At 26.2% G+C, this 22,198-nt stretch overlaps 2 protein-coding genes across 4 annotated transcripts; one reads left to right on the top strand and one right to left on the bottom strand.

The window, feature by feature from the left end:
- Positions 1 to 228: 228 nt before the first annotated feature.
- Positions 229 to 9,246, top strand: LOC119685570. Of its 3 annotated transcripts, none has more exons than XM_038099888.1 (3): positions 229 to 341; positions 434 to 539; positions 8,558 to 9,246. In XM_038099888.1, exons 1-3 carry the CDS (start codon positions 264 to 266, stop codon positions 9,043 to 9,045), a joined length of 672 nt encoding a protein of 223 aa, XP_037955816.1. In that variant the 5' UTR covers positions 229 to 263; the 3' UTR covers positions 9,046 to 9,246. The 3 variants fall into 3 exon arrangements, with proteins under 3 accessions (XP_037955816.1, XP_037955819.1, XP_037955818.1); XM_038099890.1 differs by lacking the exons at positions 229 to 341; positions 434 to 539 and adding exons at positions 6,302 to 6,394; positions 6,458 to 6,509; XM_038099891.1 differs by lacking the exons at positions 229 to 341; positions 434 to 539 and adding an exon at positions 5,565 to 5,654 and having other exon boundaries at positions 8,558 to 9,245.
- Positions 9,247 to 15,707: 6,461 nt separating this feature from the next.
- On the bottom strand, positions 15,708 to 17,385 carry LOC119681426. Its single transcript, XM_038094611.1, has 2 exons — positions 16,355 to 17,385; positions 15,708 to 16,294 (listed from the first exon to the last, which is right to left on the bottom strand). Exons 1-2 carry the CDS (start codon positions 17,264 to 17,266, stop codon positions 15,725 to 15,727), a joined length of 1,482 nt encoding a protein of 493 aa, XP_037950539.1. The 5' UTR covers positions 17,267 to 17,385; the 3' UTR covers positions 15,708 to 15,724.
- Between the last annotated feature and the right edge of the window lie 4,813 nt (positions 17,386 to 22,198).

Raw genomic sequence — 22,198 nt, 5'->3', positions numbered from 1 at the left:
ATAATAAAAATATAATAATAAATTGCAAAAATATGTTAAAATGTTATTAAATCTCGTAGAAAATAATATATGTATATGTGCGGATATATATGGATGCAATCAAGTATCAGCGAAGATGTGATATAATAATAAGATTAAAAATTCGACTTAAAAAATTTAAATAAAAATATATTGAATTTTTAAGAAAAGTGGGAAATACTCGTGTTACGGAGTTTTTCTTTTTGTTATTTATCGCTCATTTTGTTTTAAACAATTTTATAAAAATGGATATCTTCACAATCTACATTGCCACGTTTTTTGTCATTTTTCTCGTGATGCCAGCTGTTTACTTTTGCATGAAGGTATTAAATAGTTTTCTGTGAATTTACATACGAGTAAATTCATAACTTAACTAAGTGAGAAAAAATTATTTAAAATTCAATCCAATTTTTAGTTAATACTTTGGTTTTTACTGGAATATTGCGGAATTCAATGCTGTAGTCGCAATCAGAATTCAACGAATCATAGGCCACGACGTCGGTTAATTCAAACCTATTATGGTATGTGCTCAATTATTTTTGTTAAAAATTAAATAATTAATTAAAACAGAATCAGAATAGTATTCAAATTTAAAAAGTAAAAATAAATATAATTATTCACATAATTATTCAAACATAATTATTCACAGCAAGTGAATTAGTTAATAAACTTTCACAGCAAATCAACAAAACTCCAGAAAAATATGCGAAAACACAAGTCAAGTACGACTTTGGGTCATTTGGTTAAGGAGCGCTAACTCTGAACATTAAATTAAGCAGGGCACGAGTTCAATCCCTGGTACTTGCAGTCACAAAAATTTATTTACAAATAATTAAATATAAGAAATAATTTCAAGACCACTGATGATGGGCTATATTTGGCAATACTAGAAACAGCTGTATGATCAGCCATAAATACAATTAATTAAAATAATATAAAAAGAAGTTTTGTTGTTATAGTACCTTACTTATATTACTTATATGAAATCGAATTTGTTACTGTGCCTCCAAACAGAAACACAGAAGTCAATATATTGTACTATTTAAAGGTAACGAGAAAGTGCTATATAATTTAGTTTACGTTATTCGTATTATTTTGTGATTTATAACCTTCTAGCCTGTTTAAGGCCAGATAAACATGTTTAACTCCAAAGAAGCTGTTTTAGTGCTTAAACTATTTTTAAAACATGTTTAAGGAAATGCATTTGTATGTGTAAGCATGTGGAAAAACATAATTCAAAACATGTTTTATGTAAAATGTAACAGAGTTGTATCATCAAACATAGTTATTAATAAAAATTTAGAGCATGTGATGAATTCAACACAGCTAGTGCCTCGTTAAGTCTATATTTTAAGTTGATGAAACTATCATTTAATATCACATTTTCTCTTGCTTTCAATGTGATTAAATTCTTTTTGTATAAAATACATAAATTTTAAAAATATTTACTTTATTATAGAAATAAGGAAAATAAATTATTGATTTAAATATAAATTCATAGTTAAATTAAGAGCTTGAGAGCTTTGAGGGCAACAGCATTTAGTGATGATACACTATGATACGATCATCTACCTGACATATCCTTAGCAACTTTGATATGATGAATTGGATCATTGTTAAGTTTAACTTTTACCTATATATATGTTTTACTTGCTTTTAAAAAAACGTATCAAACTACAATATATTATATACTACTAGAAAGATTTTTAAAAATTCTACAAATGCTTGACTTTTTTTTTAATTAATTAATTTAAATTATCAGTTGTCTTTAGATTCAAAAAGAAAATCACATTTATCAAATATTTTACTTAACTTAAAATCTAAATATATAATTTTGTAGCTATTTTTAATATTCAAAAAAAAAAAACAACTTTGCAAAATATATGTCTTACAAAAAAAATATGTTTATTTTGTTTGCCAACATATTATATATAAACCAGCCAAAAACATTACATACAATAATAAAAATAGATAACAACCTAGTCAATTCGTAATACAAAATATCGATCGATTCTAATTTATAGAAGTCATTGTTAATATTTTTTGATATAAATGAGTAAGACATGAATACTCAATAATTTTAGCGTATATGCTTGGGGACTGAATGCACCTATGTCGTGCGCACTAATAAAATGTAAGGTCTTAAGACTGAAGTTGTTATGCTGTTAAAAATCAGTTCAATATTATAAAAAACAATGTATTAGTTTATTTATGCCGATAAAATAGGAGAAAACGTAACAGCCAACTGAATTTTGGTTTTTTGACGTAAATAGAGGAGAAATTTTCTATCAGCTGATATAAACATTAAGCGTTTGCTTGCATTTCTTGGTGTGCAAAGTATTCAGTGATCAGATTGCATATATGTTGTTTGCATTTTTGTTGTTTTGCGTTGTGTGTACTCTGTTATAAGTAATAACTTTTTTTGCGTTCTACCATTTACATTTTTTACAATTGTTATGCGAGAACTAATTCACTGTTTAATGTAGTTGTTTTTTCTTATTTTATACTTTTATTTTTATTTACTATACATATTCAGTTCACTTCATTATTTGTATAATTGTCTAGTAATACGGACATCGTCGTCGAATCATCTTGAAGATAATGTTATCGAAGACAGGTCCGTAATCAGAAATTTACTATGTACTGTAGGGGGGTAATTAAAAACATTTATTTTTAATTGATATCAACTACTCTAAAAAAATTATATTATTAAACAATAATGATACATATATAACTAAAATACATGTGTGTGTATGCATATAATCCTCTCTAGTTTTTAAATCCTTTGTCTGACTATGTGTCGGATCGAAATCAAACTGTACCAAATGAAAACAACTATCACATGAATATTTAGTTACACTTCTTAATATTCGCTTTTTCCTACAATAAAAGTTAAAAAAATAATCTTTTATTTAAAAATTTAATCGATATGCTCACATCTTTTTTAGTTAATTGTGTATGTCCTTTTTAAAGTTTGAAAATATTGTTCAATATAATAACCATATTGTTCAATATTGTTTATAATAACTTATTTATCATTTTTATTTATTCAATTTATTTATTCTTTTTGTTTTATATTTTTTAAAATCTCAAATATTTGCAACGATTCCAAATGGAAATCGTTTTCCCTTAATAATGTGTATATGTACATAATGTATTATCACGTATTATTATTGTAAATGTTATATTATATTTACTACATTTGAATTGCTCATATGAATTGAATTCACATAAATTACGAAATATATCGCTCTACACACCCTTACATACAGACAATACTTTAATTAGTTCAAGTATACATATATATGGAAATAGACAGCAGTGACAGTGCCAGCAAACAGCACTATGAGCATGACAAAGAAAAGAAAGCGGAAAATAATGATACATAATTCCACAAAATAATTTCCAATGAATATATTTGTTAAAACTTTTTCAATGTTAAGATATTATTAAATTATTCATGGAATGGTCAAAAATGGTGAAAAATATTGTCAAGTAGTCTTTTATGAAGTTTTTATGAAGTGGTAAAAAATGGTAAAAATATTGTCAAGTCTTCTTTTATGAAGTTTTTATATAAAATACAAGTATAATTAAAAAAGGGAATTGTTTAAAAATAAACACAACATGGATACATTTTTATTAATGCATTGTAAAAAAAATTTGCTTATATAAAAAGTATACATATTATATTTAAAAATATTTAAAAATATTTTAAAATATTTTAAAAATTTAAGTTAATGATGGCTTTCTTTCTTCAAAAGAATTTGAATTTACCTCAACTAATTTAGCTTGGCAACTCTGTATATATAGTAGTATTCACTGTCATTGCTGTTATCAGCTTAAATATTAAGCACTTTGAATACGTTTTTAAAATTATGTTATGTGATATTCTATATGTAAAAATGCAATACTAATATCATCCATACCCTAACATACCTTGACTCCCTAAAATTGTACATGTAGTATAAGGACTAAAACACCTCTCTTCGGCGATACTTATTCTCTCTCGGAACCACTTTCGCATGACTTCGAGAAGGGTCTCTTTTATGTTGGCATTTCATGCCATGTACTAATGATTTTCGATTTGCGTTCAGACCTTAATTTTTTCACCGCATTTTCTTGGTATCTGCTCTATTTATTATATCAGTTTCTGGTTCTCATTTTTAGGTCTAATTTTTTAGTTTTAAGGACCTTAATCACATATGACTCTATCGTTCGTCAACTCTCTGGATTAGCTGTCATCTTTACCACTATATTTCCGGGATTTATTGTTGAATATATTTAATTTTAAATTTTAAATATATTTCTGTAAATATATCAGTCTACCTTGCTGACCGTCTTCACTTAAAATAATGATTCATAAATTATACTAAATAAATTTTAATTTAATTTAATTTTTATATTAACAAATAACCTAAAGCCCAGTGAAATTAGGTTATATGCAAAGAAGAAAAAAAGAATTAATTGTAATATTATATTTCGATATGACTTTTTGATGAAACGCGACTTAGTGTTTAAAGCACCTTTACTTAATATTGTCTGTGAGCACTTGAGTGATCAGCTGTAAGAAATGCTCCATTGAATTATGACAAACAGTTAAAAAATACTTTGAAGCCCAGCATGTCTTCCTGTTGGAATATAGATTGCATTTGTTTTAAGAAAGCACAGCCCTGAATTAGTCTGAGAATCCATATAAACAATTAATTTCAGGTGTTTGATTTTGATGTACTTTCGTACACTCTCAACTCTCAACTCTCAAGTTTTTGTATATATCTTTACTAAATACTAGGTTTTTAGAAAATAATATTACAAAAATGTTTTGAGTGGTATTCCAATATATGAATATATATTTTTTGAAATGAATATCTGGGCTAATATATTTCTATCAATAACATGACTTTTAGAAAATAACAAAATTAAATATACATATGTAATTATATAGTTTTTTATAATATCTACTCAAGAGTACATTTTAGCGTAGTGACTGGGTGTCTGGCTCTCAAATACAACGCGTGTTAAATACTCGTAATAAATTATTGTTTTTGAATAACAAAATAAAAAAATTTGTTAAAGTATTAAAAGCTTTCAGTTAATATCTTATCTAAAACTAAAATTATTTGGCGTATATACAAGAAATTAGATACAGAACACACATAGGTGGTGATTATAGGCAAAACTATGGGCAGTGCTTTTTTATCGCAGTACATAAAGAAACCAACTGAACAAATGTGTTTTCTCTTCTGTAAATAATTTGTAAAAAAATAAAAAGAAAAAATTATATTAATAAATAAATAATGAAAGGAATTTTAAATTTATGAGAAGAAAAATATATAAAAATTTGATCATTTTTTTCTTTCATAAAAATACAATGAGAAAATAAAATAAAACAAATTATTTGACTTAAACAATATTTACATATGAGGCAGAAATGAACTTCTCGGCTTTCTTTATTTGTACATTTCTTTTTTTATTTGTTATTCTACCGTTTGCTTGTTATTATGTACGAATACATAGTAAAACTCTCGGAAAGCTATGTCATGGTCGGAGACATCAGCATAGGAACCGGCGTGATGCACAAATGTGTGAAAGATGTCGGAGAACACGAGCAGCCAGGCGACAAAATAGAAGAAATGACGGTACAGTTAATGTGATTTTAGTGATTCAAAATTTCAAAATTGGAAGCAAAGTATATGTGTTTGTAGTTACTTTAGCAGTAGGGGCACAATAGACCCAACGGTCGCAGTGCCACATCCCTTAACAAGTATAGATACTTAAGCACAGTACCAAAGTACTTGGTATTGGTGTGCTTGGTATCCTGTAAAAACAAAATTCTTATTATGATATGACTTTTTCAATTTTGACAAGTCATTCAGAAGAGTAAGAGGAATGAGTAATACAGAATGCCATTCAACCGAAGTGTAACGACTCTTTTAATTGGTTAACTTCACATTTCGATTAAAAATTTTTAATCAAGCGCTTATTAATTGATATTTCACAGAGATTATTAATGTTATCTTATCGTTGTTAGCTAAATCAAAATTGGTATAAATGAAATAAATTTGTGTTTTCTTAATCGAAATTATTTCTCTGATTACGCGATTCTTAAACGCTAAAATATTCAATTTTGAATTCTTAAAGAAAATACGAATTTAATTGGTTGTAGTAGAGACTTGTGAAAATCGAATAAAAAACGTTTAACGGATAAAATATTTTAAATTTTTTGTTTGTTTCTTAATTAATGTCATTTAAATTAAAAAACAATGTGTATAACTTTTTAGTCATTTAATACTGCAATAATATGGTTGGGGTTGGACCTATTATTTTCATCTGTATTGTCCTTTTGGCTTTTTTATTTTTTATATATCAAACAACACGAGTAATATAAAAAAAATTAGTAATTAATATACACAATAAATATTGTTAAATTTTATACTTTTAGGTTATAATATATTACTACAAACTTTGGGCTTTTAGTAGAGAAGTTGCCAATGGTATGTCTTCTTTAAAAAAAATATTGTCAAAGAGTGATAAACGTAATTAATGTTGTTCACTAATCATTTATTAAATGCATATGTACTGAGTATGTACCTATGTACTTACATATGTGTGTATATACTTAATTTACACCAAATTTTATTTAAAATTAATTAATCATTTATTAGTTATTAATTAATTAAATTTATTTATAATTTACTTTTTACACATATGTTTATTAAATATAATATATTAACATATATTCAGTATATGTATACATTCATAATTATTATCATTAGATCATTATATATTTAATATACTCAATTTGATATTTTAATACAATCAATAAATCAATAATAGGCCTTTTCTTTTGTAAGCATACTACAAACGAACAACCGCTTATTGTAAAAATAACATATGAAACAACAACACTGCTGGCTTATTTAGTCCGAATTCAATAAAACCGCTTAACTAATAAGCAGCTCAAATCGCATGCTTGCCAAGACTAAAAATTCGGCTATCATAAACGGTTTCTAGAAATACGTACAAAATTTCTAGTTAACTGTCAGCAAATAATATTTAATTCTTTTTAATTTACTGAAATTAAGCATATAAACATATATAAGCCTAACAAAACTTCCAGTTCTTCCAGAGTTGCCATTAAAGGTAGTGCTTATTTTATGTTATTCTTTTGCGATATACTTACAAAAGAAAAGGCCTAATATGACACAAAATAAGCAGACTAATACAGTTGCAATAGACTAATATGTGTCACATGCGACACCAACAGTTATCGTTGCACTTTTTATCTGTCCCACGTACAATCAAATCACAGTAACTGATGACTGTAGTTCACTGTAGTTCAATTATGTTGAATACAGAGGCCTATTGCTCCATTAGGCGCAGTTCTTTTAATATGCATGAAGTCAACTACATTTTTGATATACCCAGCTACTGTAACCAGTGGTTGTAGCTTTACACTGTGTAAAATAGTACAATAACAATATACATATATGTATATAATATTTATGTAAAGATGAAATTGAAGACACCTTTAATGTTAAAAATCGACAGATATTTGTATCTGATATTCATATCTCTGAAAAGATTTACTTGAATCTCTAAATAATTAAACATAAACAGAATTAATGAATATATGAAAAAAATTAAAAAATAAATCTATTCAAAGAATGTAAAAAAGCTCTATGCTATGCCCTATACCTATATCACAGTTATATCTTGAAAAATTGAATAATAAAATTTTGTTTTTTTACCATCACTAATTACCTCATTACTTTCATTTTTTTAACAACTTTCCATAATAGACTTTTAAAGAAATTCCATCTATTCATATTATATTCCATTAAATTCTATTCACTAAAATCAAGTGTTCGTTTGCAAATAAACGCTACAAACTATAGAGAGGTTAAACCTACTATATTATATATATATATATATATACATATTTTATATGTAATAATATAATTGGGCTTCATCAAAGCATTATCGTTTGATTATATTACAGATAAGATTATAGATTAGCTATATGTTTACATGAAACTCATAACTGATCAATAAAATTGTTGAGAATGATATTTTATTCTCTCTAATATATAAGATAGAAATATTTGTTTGGATTACTCAGGTCAAATGGCAGCTATTGGATACCGGTAACCTACTGTGTTCTTTTTGAGAAATATTTAAATCCATTACCAAAAATTATAATACTATGTTTTAAATATTATTCGCAAAGGAACTGATCTACAACATATAAACTTCATAAGGTCTTCGGGGACTCTTTTTAATCTCTTTTTAATAGATTAATCGGGGACTTCATTTGATAGATTAATAAAGGAGATTTTGATACCGTCACTTTTTCTGAGAATAATATAACATGCTAACTCTCCATTTACTTCTCAATATAGTCTTATATATATATAGATTTAAATATAAATTTAAATTAGAATATAGAACATATATTACTCATTTTATAATCGAGACCAAAATTATTATTAGATTATTTATTAATCATTATTTTTTAATCAATTATTTTTTTATATTACAGATCGTCAGGGTAACATTTTCACAATTTCTGAAGGCTCAGAAAATAATGCAGCAAATCGTTATGCGGACTTCTTTTATCTCGAACCGAATTCGGAAGAAGCCGCACGTATACGAGCTCAACTCGAGAAGGATGATAAAGAATTGCCATCATATGATGATGTGATGCGCATTAATAATATAACAACACCAACAGCGTCAGGTGCACCAATTGGTGCATCAACAACTTCTATTGCAACCACAGACACAACATTGACTGTGCCACCGTATTCAGAAGTAGATCCACATCCTCCTCCAGCATTGCCAACACAAACTGATAGAGATGTTACAGCTATCTTGCCAAACACAACAACAATTGGAACAAATACACAATTTACATGCGACATTACAAACATAGAACCATCGACATCTAGAGCAGCAGCTGCTGCTGCATCCACATCCACAGCTATTACAATCCCTATTGATAATCCAGTCACTAATAGCAATGTATGACATAGTCATATAATTCATTGTTAGTTAATGAAATTTTTTTTTGTATTACAAAAAGGACTGTGTGGTGTTTTATATTGTTGTAAATTGTTAATGTATTCCTTGAGGATTCTTTTTAAAAATGTGATTTTATATTTTGGAAAACCTTTACTTATACTTAGGTTTAAAAATGTACATAAATTCATCATAAGTATATTATAATAACTCTAGCAATAAATATGTTGAAATTAAATTATTTATAAATATATCTAATAATAAGTTACACATTATAAATTTTCTTTTTTTTTTAAAAAAAAATTTCAATTTAGTTGTTGAGATGTATGTATAAACTGATATATATTTTTCCTTAAACATTTCTAACTGATTTGTTTTTTTATGTAGAGTTATCTATCAGCAACTATATCAAAAACTATGCTCAATATATAAATGGTAAACTATGATATAGATGATCAATATCGAAGCACAGTTATCTAAAGTGGCAGTCGTTTGTCTCTATTGGACACTCACGTACGAAAGCAATACAAGCCCGATGTGATATTAACTGAACTATGTTATAGTTAATCGTCAATATTGAATTCACAACTATTCAAGAACACACCATAAGAACATAAAATAAAAGATCTAGTCAGTGATATTAAAATTAGTGAGATTCTCTGATTAATGTGTTACGACAGTCTATCAAAAAGTCCACTGAAGACATCAAATAGACCAACTGGTTTCATAGTAAGAATTCAATTCTTAACACTGAAAAATAAACTGATTTATTTGAGCCTTATATTATATTTGACGTAATACTGTATAGAACTAAATGTGTTTGATATACCGGAGCAATAGTTGATATATAAGTTCCTTAAAAATTTTAATAGTATTTGAGTATTAGCTTATAACAAATGAATTTGCAGTGAGTAGAAAGGAAAAAAATTTTAGAGATAAGTAATTACATCCTCTTTAATTTCTACACGTTCTTTTCATTTTACGTAGTTGAACATTATTTGATTTCCAAGAATTCTGTCTGAAAGATAAGATATTTTCTTGTTTGTAAAATCTATGTAAATTAATTTTATGTCGTTCAACTCTGCTTTTCACTATATTGTCCACAGTACTATCTCATCAAAACTTAATCCGTATAGCGTTGTTAAATTCATATCAGAATTTGCAATAAAAGTAATAACTATATGGATTGTCTAGATGAAGGAGTCAGGTTGTTAGCTTATAATCAGTTTCTGATATAAAAACTTCCATATTAAAAAATAGTAAAATAATAAAAGTAAGACTTTTTTAGTTATTAGTAATTAAAAAAAAGAAAGTAATTATTTTTGTAGAAATTTACACAACGAATCATAAAATAATATTACCATTCCACTGCAATGGATAGCATTATCTTTATATATAAAAATCCCCATTCCAAGAAGTAACGTCATAAATCCAAAGAAATTTCTAGTTGAAATAAACGAATTCGCTTATCAAAGTTAAAAAATCGATTATAGAAGTTTAATACGCAATAATTTATTTTTGAAACAACTTATTTCCTAATAATTTCACCAATACATGGACTGTTCTCCGAAAAGCAATAAAACGCAAAATATATTACAATCAACGTCGGATCTATTATATATATCTTATATATATTTTATAAAGAAATGATTTAAGACATACACCACCCCCTAGAGATTTAACAAAACTGGATCTAGGGTCCATGAGAAAGTATTTTCGATAAATAAATAAAGTGTATTTTTATATTACATTTTATATATAAATTTTTATACTACCATGAAAAATGAAGTTTGACTATATATATACCGCATGGGGCGGTACGCAGATCTTAGATCAATCATTGAATAATAACGAAGATTATGAGAAATACTCAAATTAGTCAGTGAGATGGATGGGACTCTGCAGAAACCCCCCAGCCATCATTGAGTAAAAGTGCCCGGATGCGCTAACTCGGAAAAGGCTCAACGTACGACTTTGTATGTACTTGTATAATATAATACTTTTATACAAGAAATATAACACTTTAAAGTATATAAATTAAAAAAAATATTTCATAGATGTGTTAAAAATTACCGAAAAATGAATTCTCAGAATGCAGGTATCCAGATTTTTATAAATATTTAAGATGAGTCAACATTCTATTTTTGTTATTGACTAACAGAATTTTTTTTAATTTAATAATAATATTTACATTTTTTATTTGCCTTTTCTCTATACTCGTAAAATAAGGAATTTTTATAGAAAACCTATATTTTGTTTATTAATTGGAAATTAACTTTTATTTTAATTTTAATATTAATATTAATAGTTCCGAAAAATAAAATTTGCTACAGTGATTTAAAAGTAATTATCTTTTAAAAAACTTGAAATAAATGTAGGATTTATTTTATTTATTTAATATTAATTTTATTATATATATATATATATATATATAGTTATATTACGTATATAAAATATATATACACGGAATCTCTTCAGGAGCTCCAGAAAAATTTTTTAATTAAAAAAAATGTTTATTTTATTAAACAATCATACTGCATTATTTATGGATATAGATGTATATAAACGTATTCTTATGATATATAAGATATAAGGTCATATAGTCTGTGTAAAATTTTGAGCAACAAAACATTAAAATTTTAAAAAAGTCTCTGAGCGATGATAATATACTACAAACTTAAGTTTATAAATGATACAAATACTTTAAAGAATATTAAAAAGACATTGAAAAGGTATCTTAATACATTCATACAGTACATCCAAAAATTTTGATTGTTTTGGACATAATATGACATATTGTAACAAAACATGACATCACTGTAATATCGCAATTACCTAATCCTCCACATGATTTCCTGTTACAGTTCAGCTGCGGCTAACAGACATAAAAAACATAACATCACTATAATATCACGATCATCTTATTCTCCACACCATATACTTTTCCCGTGACTGCTCAGCTTTAGCTAACAGAGCGAACAGATTTTTAGGGAAATATTTTTTCACAGTCTATCAGACTGTTCATAAGAACAAAAGGTCTACGTAAACTTAATTAGGTGAATATAGTTTATCTACTGAGATACTTAGCAAAGAATGTCGTATTTAAAAGACGTGTCTTTGGTAATACGAATGGTATACGCCGATGAATCAGCCAACCAACCAAATAAACTACATAGCATAAATGGCTATATTAGGAGGACACATCTGACAGTACTGTTACTTTGACAAGAAAGGTAAGAATGACAAATGATTGCTCGTGTTTGAAACGTCAGTTTTAGGAATTGTTGGCTATGGAGTAATATACACTATTCGAACGCGCTGACGCCCAGAAGGATTTTTGGCAAGCAATCATTATTAGTGATAAGATGCGTTACATGTTAAATGGAACCGTAAACAAACAAAATTATCGTTCCTATGCTATGAAAAGGCCTTAAATGATTGAAAAAGCTCCACTTTACTGCCAAAAAGAGGGAGAGTGTGGTGCGGAATATGTGCTCAATGATTATCTGACCATAATTTTTTTACGACGTCAGTGACAAAGCAACAACCGTCAATCAGGTGCGAAATCGGGCTATGATATCTGATTTTTTAGGCGGATTTTTCAGGAATATTGTATGCATTACTTCTGGTTTCAATATGATGATATGTACCACATCATACAGCTTTTATCACAATCCATTATTTAAAGCCATTGTTCATTTGATGTCAAGAAACTGTGATTTTGACAGGACTTCGTGTTATCGCTATTTAAAATCGCTAGACTTTTTCTCTGAGATTGTTTGAAATCAATGGTTTATGTCAACAAGGCAAGTACGCTGATGCTTATCGCCATAGAAGTATTAGTAAGTATGATCAAAAATCTGAAAAACAGACACATTACTCTATTTGAGCTTAGGTAGCCAATTGCGAGATATATTCTTCGGAAAGTGATGTGGTCAAATCTTCTTAAGCCAAGTTAAATGATTTTTAACTGGAACACTAAAAATGTGTTTTTTTTATTTTTTTAATATAGCCGATCTATATACGACACATAAAAGGTTTTCAAAAGTTACATATCTAATAAGGATAACAGACAAATCATATGTTGCAAATAGTTTATTTACTTATTATAATTTCAAACTTTAAAAGAATAAAATAAATTATGAGCACATAATTATTGAAATCATTATTTCAGACTTACAGATGAATTTTATATTGATTTTATTTTACATATTTTTTATATAAGATAGATACTGCAAAAGTTTAAATAATAAATCATAATAGTAAATTATTCCAACACTTAATTGTTAAATATACGAAATAAAATTAATGAATGAATAAATTATCATAAAAAATTAATCAAGTACATTAAAATGATCAAGCTTACTTGTTTATTATAACAAAAGATATAAAAAAACAAAATATACTAACATTAATTATTATTATTAATTAATTAAAAAATGTTTAAATTCTATGCATAAAATTATAAAAATTATTTAATACTAATTCAAAAGAATTATCACAATTATTATATATAGGTATATAGAGTAATCGTATATGTTATATATTGGAATCAAAATAAATTCGTTTCATATATATAATGAAGCATTTTTCATAATATTTATTACTATTTATTATATTATTAATGTTACAAAATTTCATATATAAAAATATAAAATATTATTGAATATTATATTTCCTGTATTAATTTAATATTATTTTTAATTTTTAATTTTAATTATTTACGTCATGTACAAATTGAGTATATATTTCAATTTAATTTATAATTAAAAATATATTTTAAATATATATTTCACATAATATTACAACAATATAATATTTCAATTTAATTTATAACTATAAACATATTTTAAATATATATTTCACATAATATTATAACAATATATTTAAATTCAATTTATAATTATAAATATACTTTAAATATAAATATTTATAAAAATAAATTGAATTAAAATAAATATAAATATTTTAAATCACAAGTGAACTGACTAACGTATTTATACAACTATAAAACAAAATAAATATAAATAGAATATATATAATATTAATATATTGATATAGAATATGGCATCTTTATACACATACTAAGATATAAAATAAAATATATAATTTTAATAAATTCTATAAATAAAGAGAAACTTATTTATGAAACTATATCTGATCAGTCAAAGAAAGTTTTACTTAGTCCAATTTTTGATAGTTCTAATAGTTACATGCTTTTTTAGATACTTAGAATAGACTTTTCTTTTGTTCACAAATGTTATCTTTTTCTATATTAAAATATTTTAAATACTTAGATTTTTAAAAGATCAATATATATTGTACAATAATAATCACATAACATAACATATAAATTAAGATTTGTATAGTATAGTATATTCGATTATAGATATAGTCCGAATCTTATATTTAAAAAAGTTACTCGTATAAATATGACAATATGGTAATTGATATATAATAGCGGCATATAGGTGCAGAGATTGTTTTAAGGGGGGTTTTTTTGACAACCAACCTAAAGTTTATATCAAAAGATTATATTAAAAAACATCAATTATATGTTTTGAAAAATGGCCTAATGGGTAGGTAAATTGGGTGGCTAAAAAAAAACTCCCCTTAATAGACATCATTTATATAAACTAATCACAATTTTTGTTTACCTATATATATTACTAAAACCATTATAATAAACTATATAAACTTTGTGCTATTAATGTTTTTAAAAAAGTGAGAGTTTGATGTAAAATCCAAAATCTTCCCCTTGTATATAAATTTTATAAATTAAACATATTTTTTAATTAAATCATTATTTTATAGAAGTCCTTCATTGACTTATTGTATTAACTTTGACAGCTATTTATATATAAAAATAAATTATTTTAAATACGGCTTATTTTTCAAAATTGTACATTTACATAAACTTAATATATTTTTTGTTTAAATCTATATTTTATAGAAGTGCTTGTATTGACTTATTAAATTTACTTTGTTAACTATTTACATATATACAAAATATTTTTTTCATCTGTTGCTTGGTTTTGTGAAAGACTTTTTGAATTCATATTTCTCGATGAATTAAGTTCTCATATAAGAATTATAGTTTTCAATTATATAAAACAGCATAAGTATTATAGAAGGTACGAAAAAAACTATTATTAGAAATATTACATTAATAATGCAATATAGATTAATTTCGTGCTTCTGTGCTGCATATAGGATTTACGGGAATTTATAAATAAATATATTAGTATCGATTAATATAAGTCAAGATATTGAAAACATTAATACTTTTAAATAAGTTAAAATATGCCGTATATTAAACTATAAGGTACGTAAATGTTTATAAAATATAACATTTTTAAATAAATTATATAAATATACTAATAGTACATAAAACAAATTTACAAGAAATTTACATACAACAAATAAGCAATAAAATATAAATGAATAAATGAGAAAATTATATAAAATATATAAACAATACAATATAAATTTATATTTATATATTATTTTTTATATATACTATTTATATTTATATGTATAAATATATGAAACAAATTGTATTGTTTATATACTTTACATAATTTTCTTAATCATTTATTACATATATTTATAAGTTTAAATAAAATAAATATAAATTAATATTTTAAAAAGAAGATAATAATGTACTTCTATAACATAATTACTACTTTTATAAATTTAATACATAATCCGCCATGTCGTACTTTAATATATCACATACAACCCCTGTCATGCGTCTTTTAAATATAGGCTCCGAACGTGGAGTTAAAAGATAATAATCATTAATTAATGCACGATTCTTTTCATTATTTTCCTCACTTTTGTTCGCTGAGTCCTTTGACGAGCTCGGTACACTGTTGTTTGCGTTTTGTGTTGTTGAGTCCTCAGGTGCAGATATTACAGAAATTGCTTCACAAACTTCATCCAAATCCACTAATTCATTAGAATTAGATATAAAAAATGGTATAGAGAATGCAGCCATACATAGCCCAAAAATTCCATATCTACATAATTGTTGCTTGAAAATTTGCTCTGGATAAATTTTTGTTGGGTCTAAAGCGAATAGACATATATGTTTAGCTAAACATTTATAATAGATATCAAGTAATTCATTAAGATGAGCATCTCGAAAAGTTTTTTCCGTGCAAGTAAATGTATAATGAATTAAATCGAGTACTGGGGCAGCATACCGAGCAATTTGAAAGTCTACAAATTTTGCAGATTCAGCGCATTGGTTGCTCTGAAAAAAAAAAATAAAATAATATTAGTATATAATGTAGCTAAATGTATTGTAACTTACATCCAATTTATATAATATATTATTATTCCAAAAGTCACCATGGCAAATGACTGCATAAGGCGCACATGCATTTCCTTGTACACAACTTATGCCCACCTTTTTGAAGTTTTGTTCTACCTTGTCTAGTACTGCAATCATATCAGCGGTGTTATCATATGTTTTTGGCTCAGTTTCCTCCACAAGCATGTCACGCGTGCGCTTTATATATGTTTTACCAAATTCTACAGACACATCGGCAATATTCTCGGTAAATAAATTATCCACCATTTGTGAGACAAGCTCTGTAAAGACTTTTGGTTTCTTGGCTTGCAATATAAATGACATTGCATGAAATTTGGCTAAAGTTTGAAATGTCTTCAGCACCAAATCATATGTGGGAGGTTTGCTTCTAGCATTTTGTATATAACCAATTTTTAATAAATCCTCAAAAATGATAAATTCGTCATGATTTTCTAGCGAATAGCTGAACATTTTCGGTACAATATCGAATAATGCACTCTCTGCAGACTCTCCATTTATAGAATTTCGCTCTTCGGCCAACACGTGAAACTCTTCAAAGACCTTCTCATATAAAAAAACTTCACGTGTATAGAAGTCAAAAACATTCATATGAGCACGACGTGCGGGATTTTTTGGAGAAATTTTTAAAATGCTTGAAAATGGAGTTTCTGAACTTTCTCCAGATTTTGCGTTACAATTTACCTGTAGAACTAAACCATAGGAATTATCTCCTGCCCCTGAAATGGGTTGCACTTTTAGATCGCTTGCATTTAAAAAGCTTTGTTGCGTCAAATTAGCGTATGTCTTCAGAATATTTGGTGTTAATTCCTCGTCTTTATTTTCCGTTAATTTTTGAGAATTTTCACATTTTGTGTTATTTTTTTTATTTAATGTTTCACTAATATCACCCATTTTTTTTTTAAACAAACAAACAAACAAACAAATAGACAACGACAAACAGTACTTTGCAATAATTTCGTTTTAAAAAAAATGCTTCTACAGTTCTAGTTCCGTACGACGCTAGCAAACTATTTTATTTGCTCTCTGAAGCATATTTCAGCTTTTATTTATATATATACCAAACTTATAGTAAGCGTTCTAGCCAAAGCTTTTATGTAGATAATAACTTTAAGTGCTCTCAGCTTAGCGAAGCTTTCGGGTTTTTATTATCATTAGATTTTACTATACCTGAAGCTGTTTCATTCATTGCGTTAGAGAAGTGTGCGAATTACAAATTAAATCAATCCTATTGACTGCAAAACTACTTAAAAGCTAAGTAATAAATTAGCAATTTATAGGTCTATAATATATATAGTCTATAATACAGTCTATAATAGTTATTTGTTGAAGAATTATTAGGAGAGTAATTTGCTATAAGTATATAAGATACAATGCTATAACAAAGAATCATATCTGCTTTATATAGATCTACCAAATGAATTCTTTAGTTATCTTAGTTCCCTTAGCATTTACGAAGATAAAGCAAATCAATTAGGAAATCCGACCGCAGAGTAACGTTGTGGCAAACACTTAAACATAATGATATTTTGACTTACAATTGGAAAGACGATTACATATTGCTCGGCATAGTGATTTGACAACCGATTTTGTTAAATTTCATTATTATCAGGAACTTTTTTGAAGAAATATATATTAGGCTTTAAGTTCTTGCATCGAGTATATCAAACAAAAGTGTAGTCACGGCATCTAGCGACAAAAAGTAAATGCAATTTTGTTAAATTTCATTATTCCCAGAAAGTTTTTCTGAAGACATAGATATAAGGTCTTAAGTTTTAAACTCTTGCATCGAGTATATCAAACAAAAGTGTAGTCACGCACTTTAACGACAACAAGTGTATGAAATTTTTACAATAATTACACAAATAATGATTAATAACAAACACCAAATGTGGGATTTAGTGTTTAGTTCATTAGTATAAAAATTTGTATATTAAAAGTGAGATATTAGAGGCATCAAGCCATATCGGCATGTACCGTAGTGTTCAGAATAGCCACTTTGACCAAACTCATGGCCAAATCGCAGCACCTTGAAAAATGTGATCGTGCCGACATATGATATACATGGTCTGCACAGACGTATCACATGTGACATTCCTGGTGTGCATAGACATATTCTTTATTATATCATAGTGATTAGATATGACAATGCTAGATTAGTAAGGAGTTTACCATGTGACAATTTTTTAACGATGTTTGGAGATGTGTCTACGATGTGACAAATGAATAGATATGTCAATATTAAAGGTGTTCCAAACATGGAACTATAACAATACACTCAAGACAGAATAAGAGATTTTAGTGATATTTTAAGAAAAACAAACCCATTTGTTAGAAAAAAACATTTTATATTTTTATATAGTGGCGAAACTTTATAAATTTTATTATAAATTATTTTTCCATATAGCATATTAACAAAATTTGTTCACTAATATTTTCAAATTCCAAACATAAAGAAATTGTTAGAAGAAGCGAGATTTATTACCAGTAGTGAACCAACAACATATGAAGCTTACATTGATGGTTATGGAAATTATGTTTTACGAATGATTCTAAAAAGTTGGAGAATTATCAGCTCAAATTTATCATAAATAAATTTATATAATGTGTTTTCACACAAATGATAAGCTATGATAGCTTTTAATCTTTATTTGCAGAAATTTTAATACAAAAATTATTTCTGGTAATTTTTTTATGCTTACAACTTATTCGCTCCTACTTTCTCTGTTGTAAATTTTTTCATTCTTAAGTTTTGATGTTGTTAGCTAGTACTTTGGCTTTTGTTTTTTGTTATTGTGATTCAGTAAAATATAAAAATATCTACAATTAAACTCAGTTTATAAGAAATACCTTATTAAACTGACTTAATTACTTAATTTAAATATTTCCACAAATTTTTTATTATTACTATTTGTAGCACTTGTGATAAATTCCTCTACAGAGGTATTTAAAAACTTGTTTTTCGTAGTGTACATTTAAAGTTCATAAGATCGATCTTAAACAAAATGTGTTTGTTTTGATCATTTTAAGATGAAATTGAAATTTAAGTTCATCTAAGTTCAAACTTTACTACCAAAATATTTATAGTTTTAAATGCGCAAATTATTCTAACCAGACTTACTCATACCTGATTTTTTCACATTTTTTGCTAATAGTAAATTTTATCTTAACTATTTTTTAATTTCATCGAAAGCTTAAAAATAGTGAATTATCAATTATTTTGATTATTTTGAAAAAGGTGATTTTTCCATAAAACTTGAGAGCACGGTTAATGAACTTTTTGAAGGTTACTTGGCCGGCTACTCTCGAAATGCAGCAGTTGACAATTTCTCCAACAATTCGGAACTAGCATTGACGAAAGCAAAAATTTGACCAAGTTTTCGAAACGCTTTATGACTTCGCAAAAACAGATAAAAATCCATTTAGTTTCTAAGCATTGCCGGAAAGCTTTTTGCGTTAAGTTCAACGACTTCGGAAAGCGAAGGTCAAGAATTATTTACTAACATCGATGAATGCACTTTAATATTTATAATTTTTTTTATTGTATATTGTTGATATTAAAAAGTTTAGAAATTTTTTCAATTATAAAAACAAAAATTTATGTAAGAGTCCATTGAACCTCAATGGACTTGCTTAAAAAGTTAGAAATGGTGAGAGTTGCAATGCGATAAGTCCATACGGAAATAATAAATAATTCCATTTATTAATAAATAAATGAAGATATATTTAATATGAAATGTTTGTTTAAATATTGTAGAATAAAATAATATAAGATTACCTGCTATTATAATCCCAATTATTTTAAAAACATTGGATATGATATTTAATTAAATAATTTAATTTTTTGTTTAATTCAATTTTTTTTGTTTTTAATTTTTTTTTTTATTTAATTTTTTTTTAAATAAATTTTTTGCTTTATTATTTAATAATTTGTAATTTATTATTTATTGTGCATATATAATTTGTCTTTTTTTGTTAATTTTTAAATTAGTTCAGAGGTGATTTAACACAAGGGTTTTCTCCTAACGCATTTTTAAAACAAATAAAAATAAGTAAAATAAATCCATTTTTCAAAAACTTTGGTTTTAGATTGTTTTTACAATAAAACTTATTGCAAAATTAAAAAGATTTGCACTCATTAGTTGATATAATATATTAAATTTTAATTTAAAATATAAACAAAAATCAAATGCACTCCAGATGCACTCGACTCTAAGAGCTGCCAGGTCTACATTCCGATAATATCTACCAACAACTACCAACTGCAGCTTACAACTTTTGCTAAAGTTTGACTATTGTTATATGCAATGTTCTTCCTATGAAGAGTCAGGTCACAACAAGTCAGGCTAAATCCAAGAATTAGAATTACGACCGGGTTTTCGTCCCGGAACCAATCGTCGATCTCGACCACCAACAGCCGTTCAACGCCCCCCAAAGAGACTACAAAAGCAGGCCCCAACGGGCTATTAAGACCGGGTTTTCGTCCCGGAACCAATCGTCGATCTCGACCACCAACAGCCGTTCCACACCCCCCAAAGAGACTACAAAAGCAGGCCTCAACGGGCTACTACAAACAACAACAACAACAACAATTGTTAAAGCTTTTCAATAATAATACCACTAACACAAAGAGGTCTGTATTCACCATTCATCAAATCCCAAACCATTCTAGAAATCAAGATTTGCTTTAAAAAACCATCAGAAAGCCTGTAATAATATTACTTATACAATAATAGAGCGCAGCAAGCAATTCTGATATGTGAACTGTGAACTATAGTTAATTTTTCATTTTATGTCTCAAATCAGCCTATACATACAAAAGATCTCAAGATGTCCTTATGTAGAGACTATAAAAATATCATCAGAACTAAAAATACTGCGAGGCTTTACAACCATGATTATAACAAATATTTAGAGGTAACAGAAAATATTTTTTTTAACATATATATATATATTAAAAACTTTTATATATCAACTTATATAGTAATTTAGAAATTTCTATTACTGATTAAAATAAATAAATAATATATGAATTTAATAATAAATTTATAAATTTATTATTAATAAAAATTAAATCAAAAATTAAAATAATCAAGTATTTTTATAAACTTCCGTATTCTTAAGATAAGATAGTTATTGTTATCAGCTGCATATTCTAGGACCGATCGAATCCAAAGAGCCCTGAAGTTACATATATAAAAAAACAAACGAACAATTACCGCTCACCTCTTCGAAATCAAAAAAAAAGAAGTCTTAAGATTTGCTTCGGAATTATTTAAGATATTGTATAATAAAAAATTATTAATAAATTAATTATTAATTATTTTAAATATTATACAATATTTTAGATATTATACAATATCTAAAATAACTATTCACAAAGACTGCAGATAATTAATTTACAATTAATAAAATTATAAAGTGACAAAGTAAACATATATATCATATTCATGATTTTTTCAATGAATGCTCAAAACATATTCTAAATAATATGGAAACAATAAGAGAAATAAAACACAATAAATCTATTATTCTGAATAATAAATTGTTATTATTATACTGGATACTGGATTACATTATTACCATTAATATTATTATTATTGTTAGTAAGATTGGGACACGGTACTTGAAAATATTAAGTGTAGTAATAAAATATCCTAATAAGACATTAGGCTAGTAATTAACCTTTGGTTTATATTGTTAGACTTCTTTGGCTCTATGAGAACGAGATGAAGATATCGCATAATCGCATGACATAAGTATAGTAATAATTAATGAATGTTTCTGTCTGATCTTTAAAAAAAATCCAATGATATAAACATTTTG

Source organism: Teleopsis dalmanni, chromosome 2 (genome assembly GCF_002237135.1).
Source record: "Teleopsis dalmanni isolate 2A chromosome 2, ASM223713v2, whole genome shotgun sequence".
Lineage (NCBI taxonomy): Eukaryota > Metazoa > Arthropoda > Insecta > Diptera > Diopsidae > Teleopsis > Teleopsis dalmanni.
Note: the sequence above shows the minus strand (reverse complement) of the source record. Positions and strands in the feature narration are given on the sequence as shown.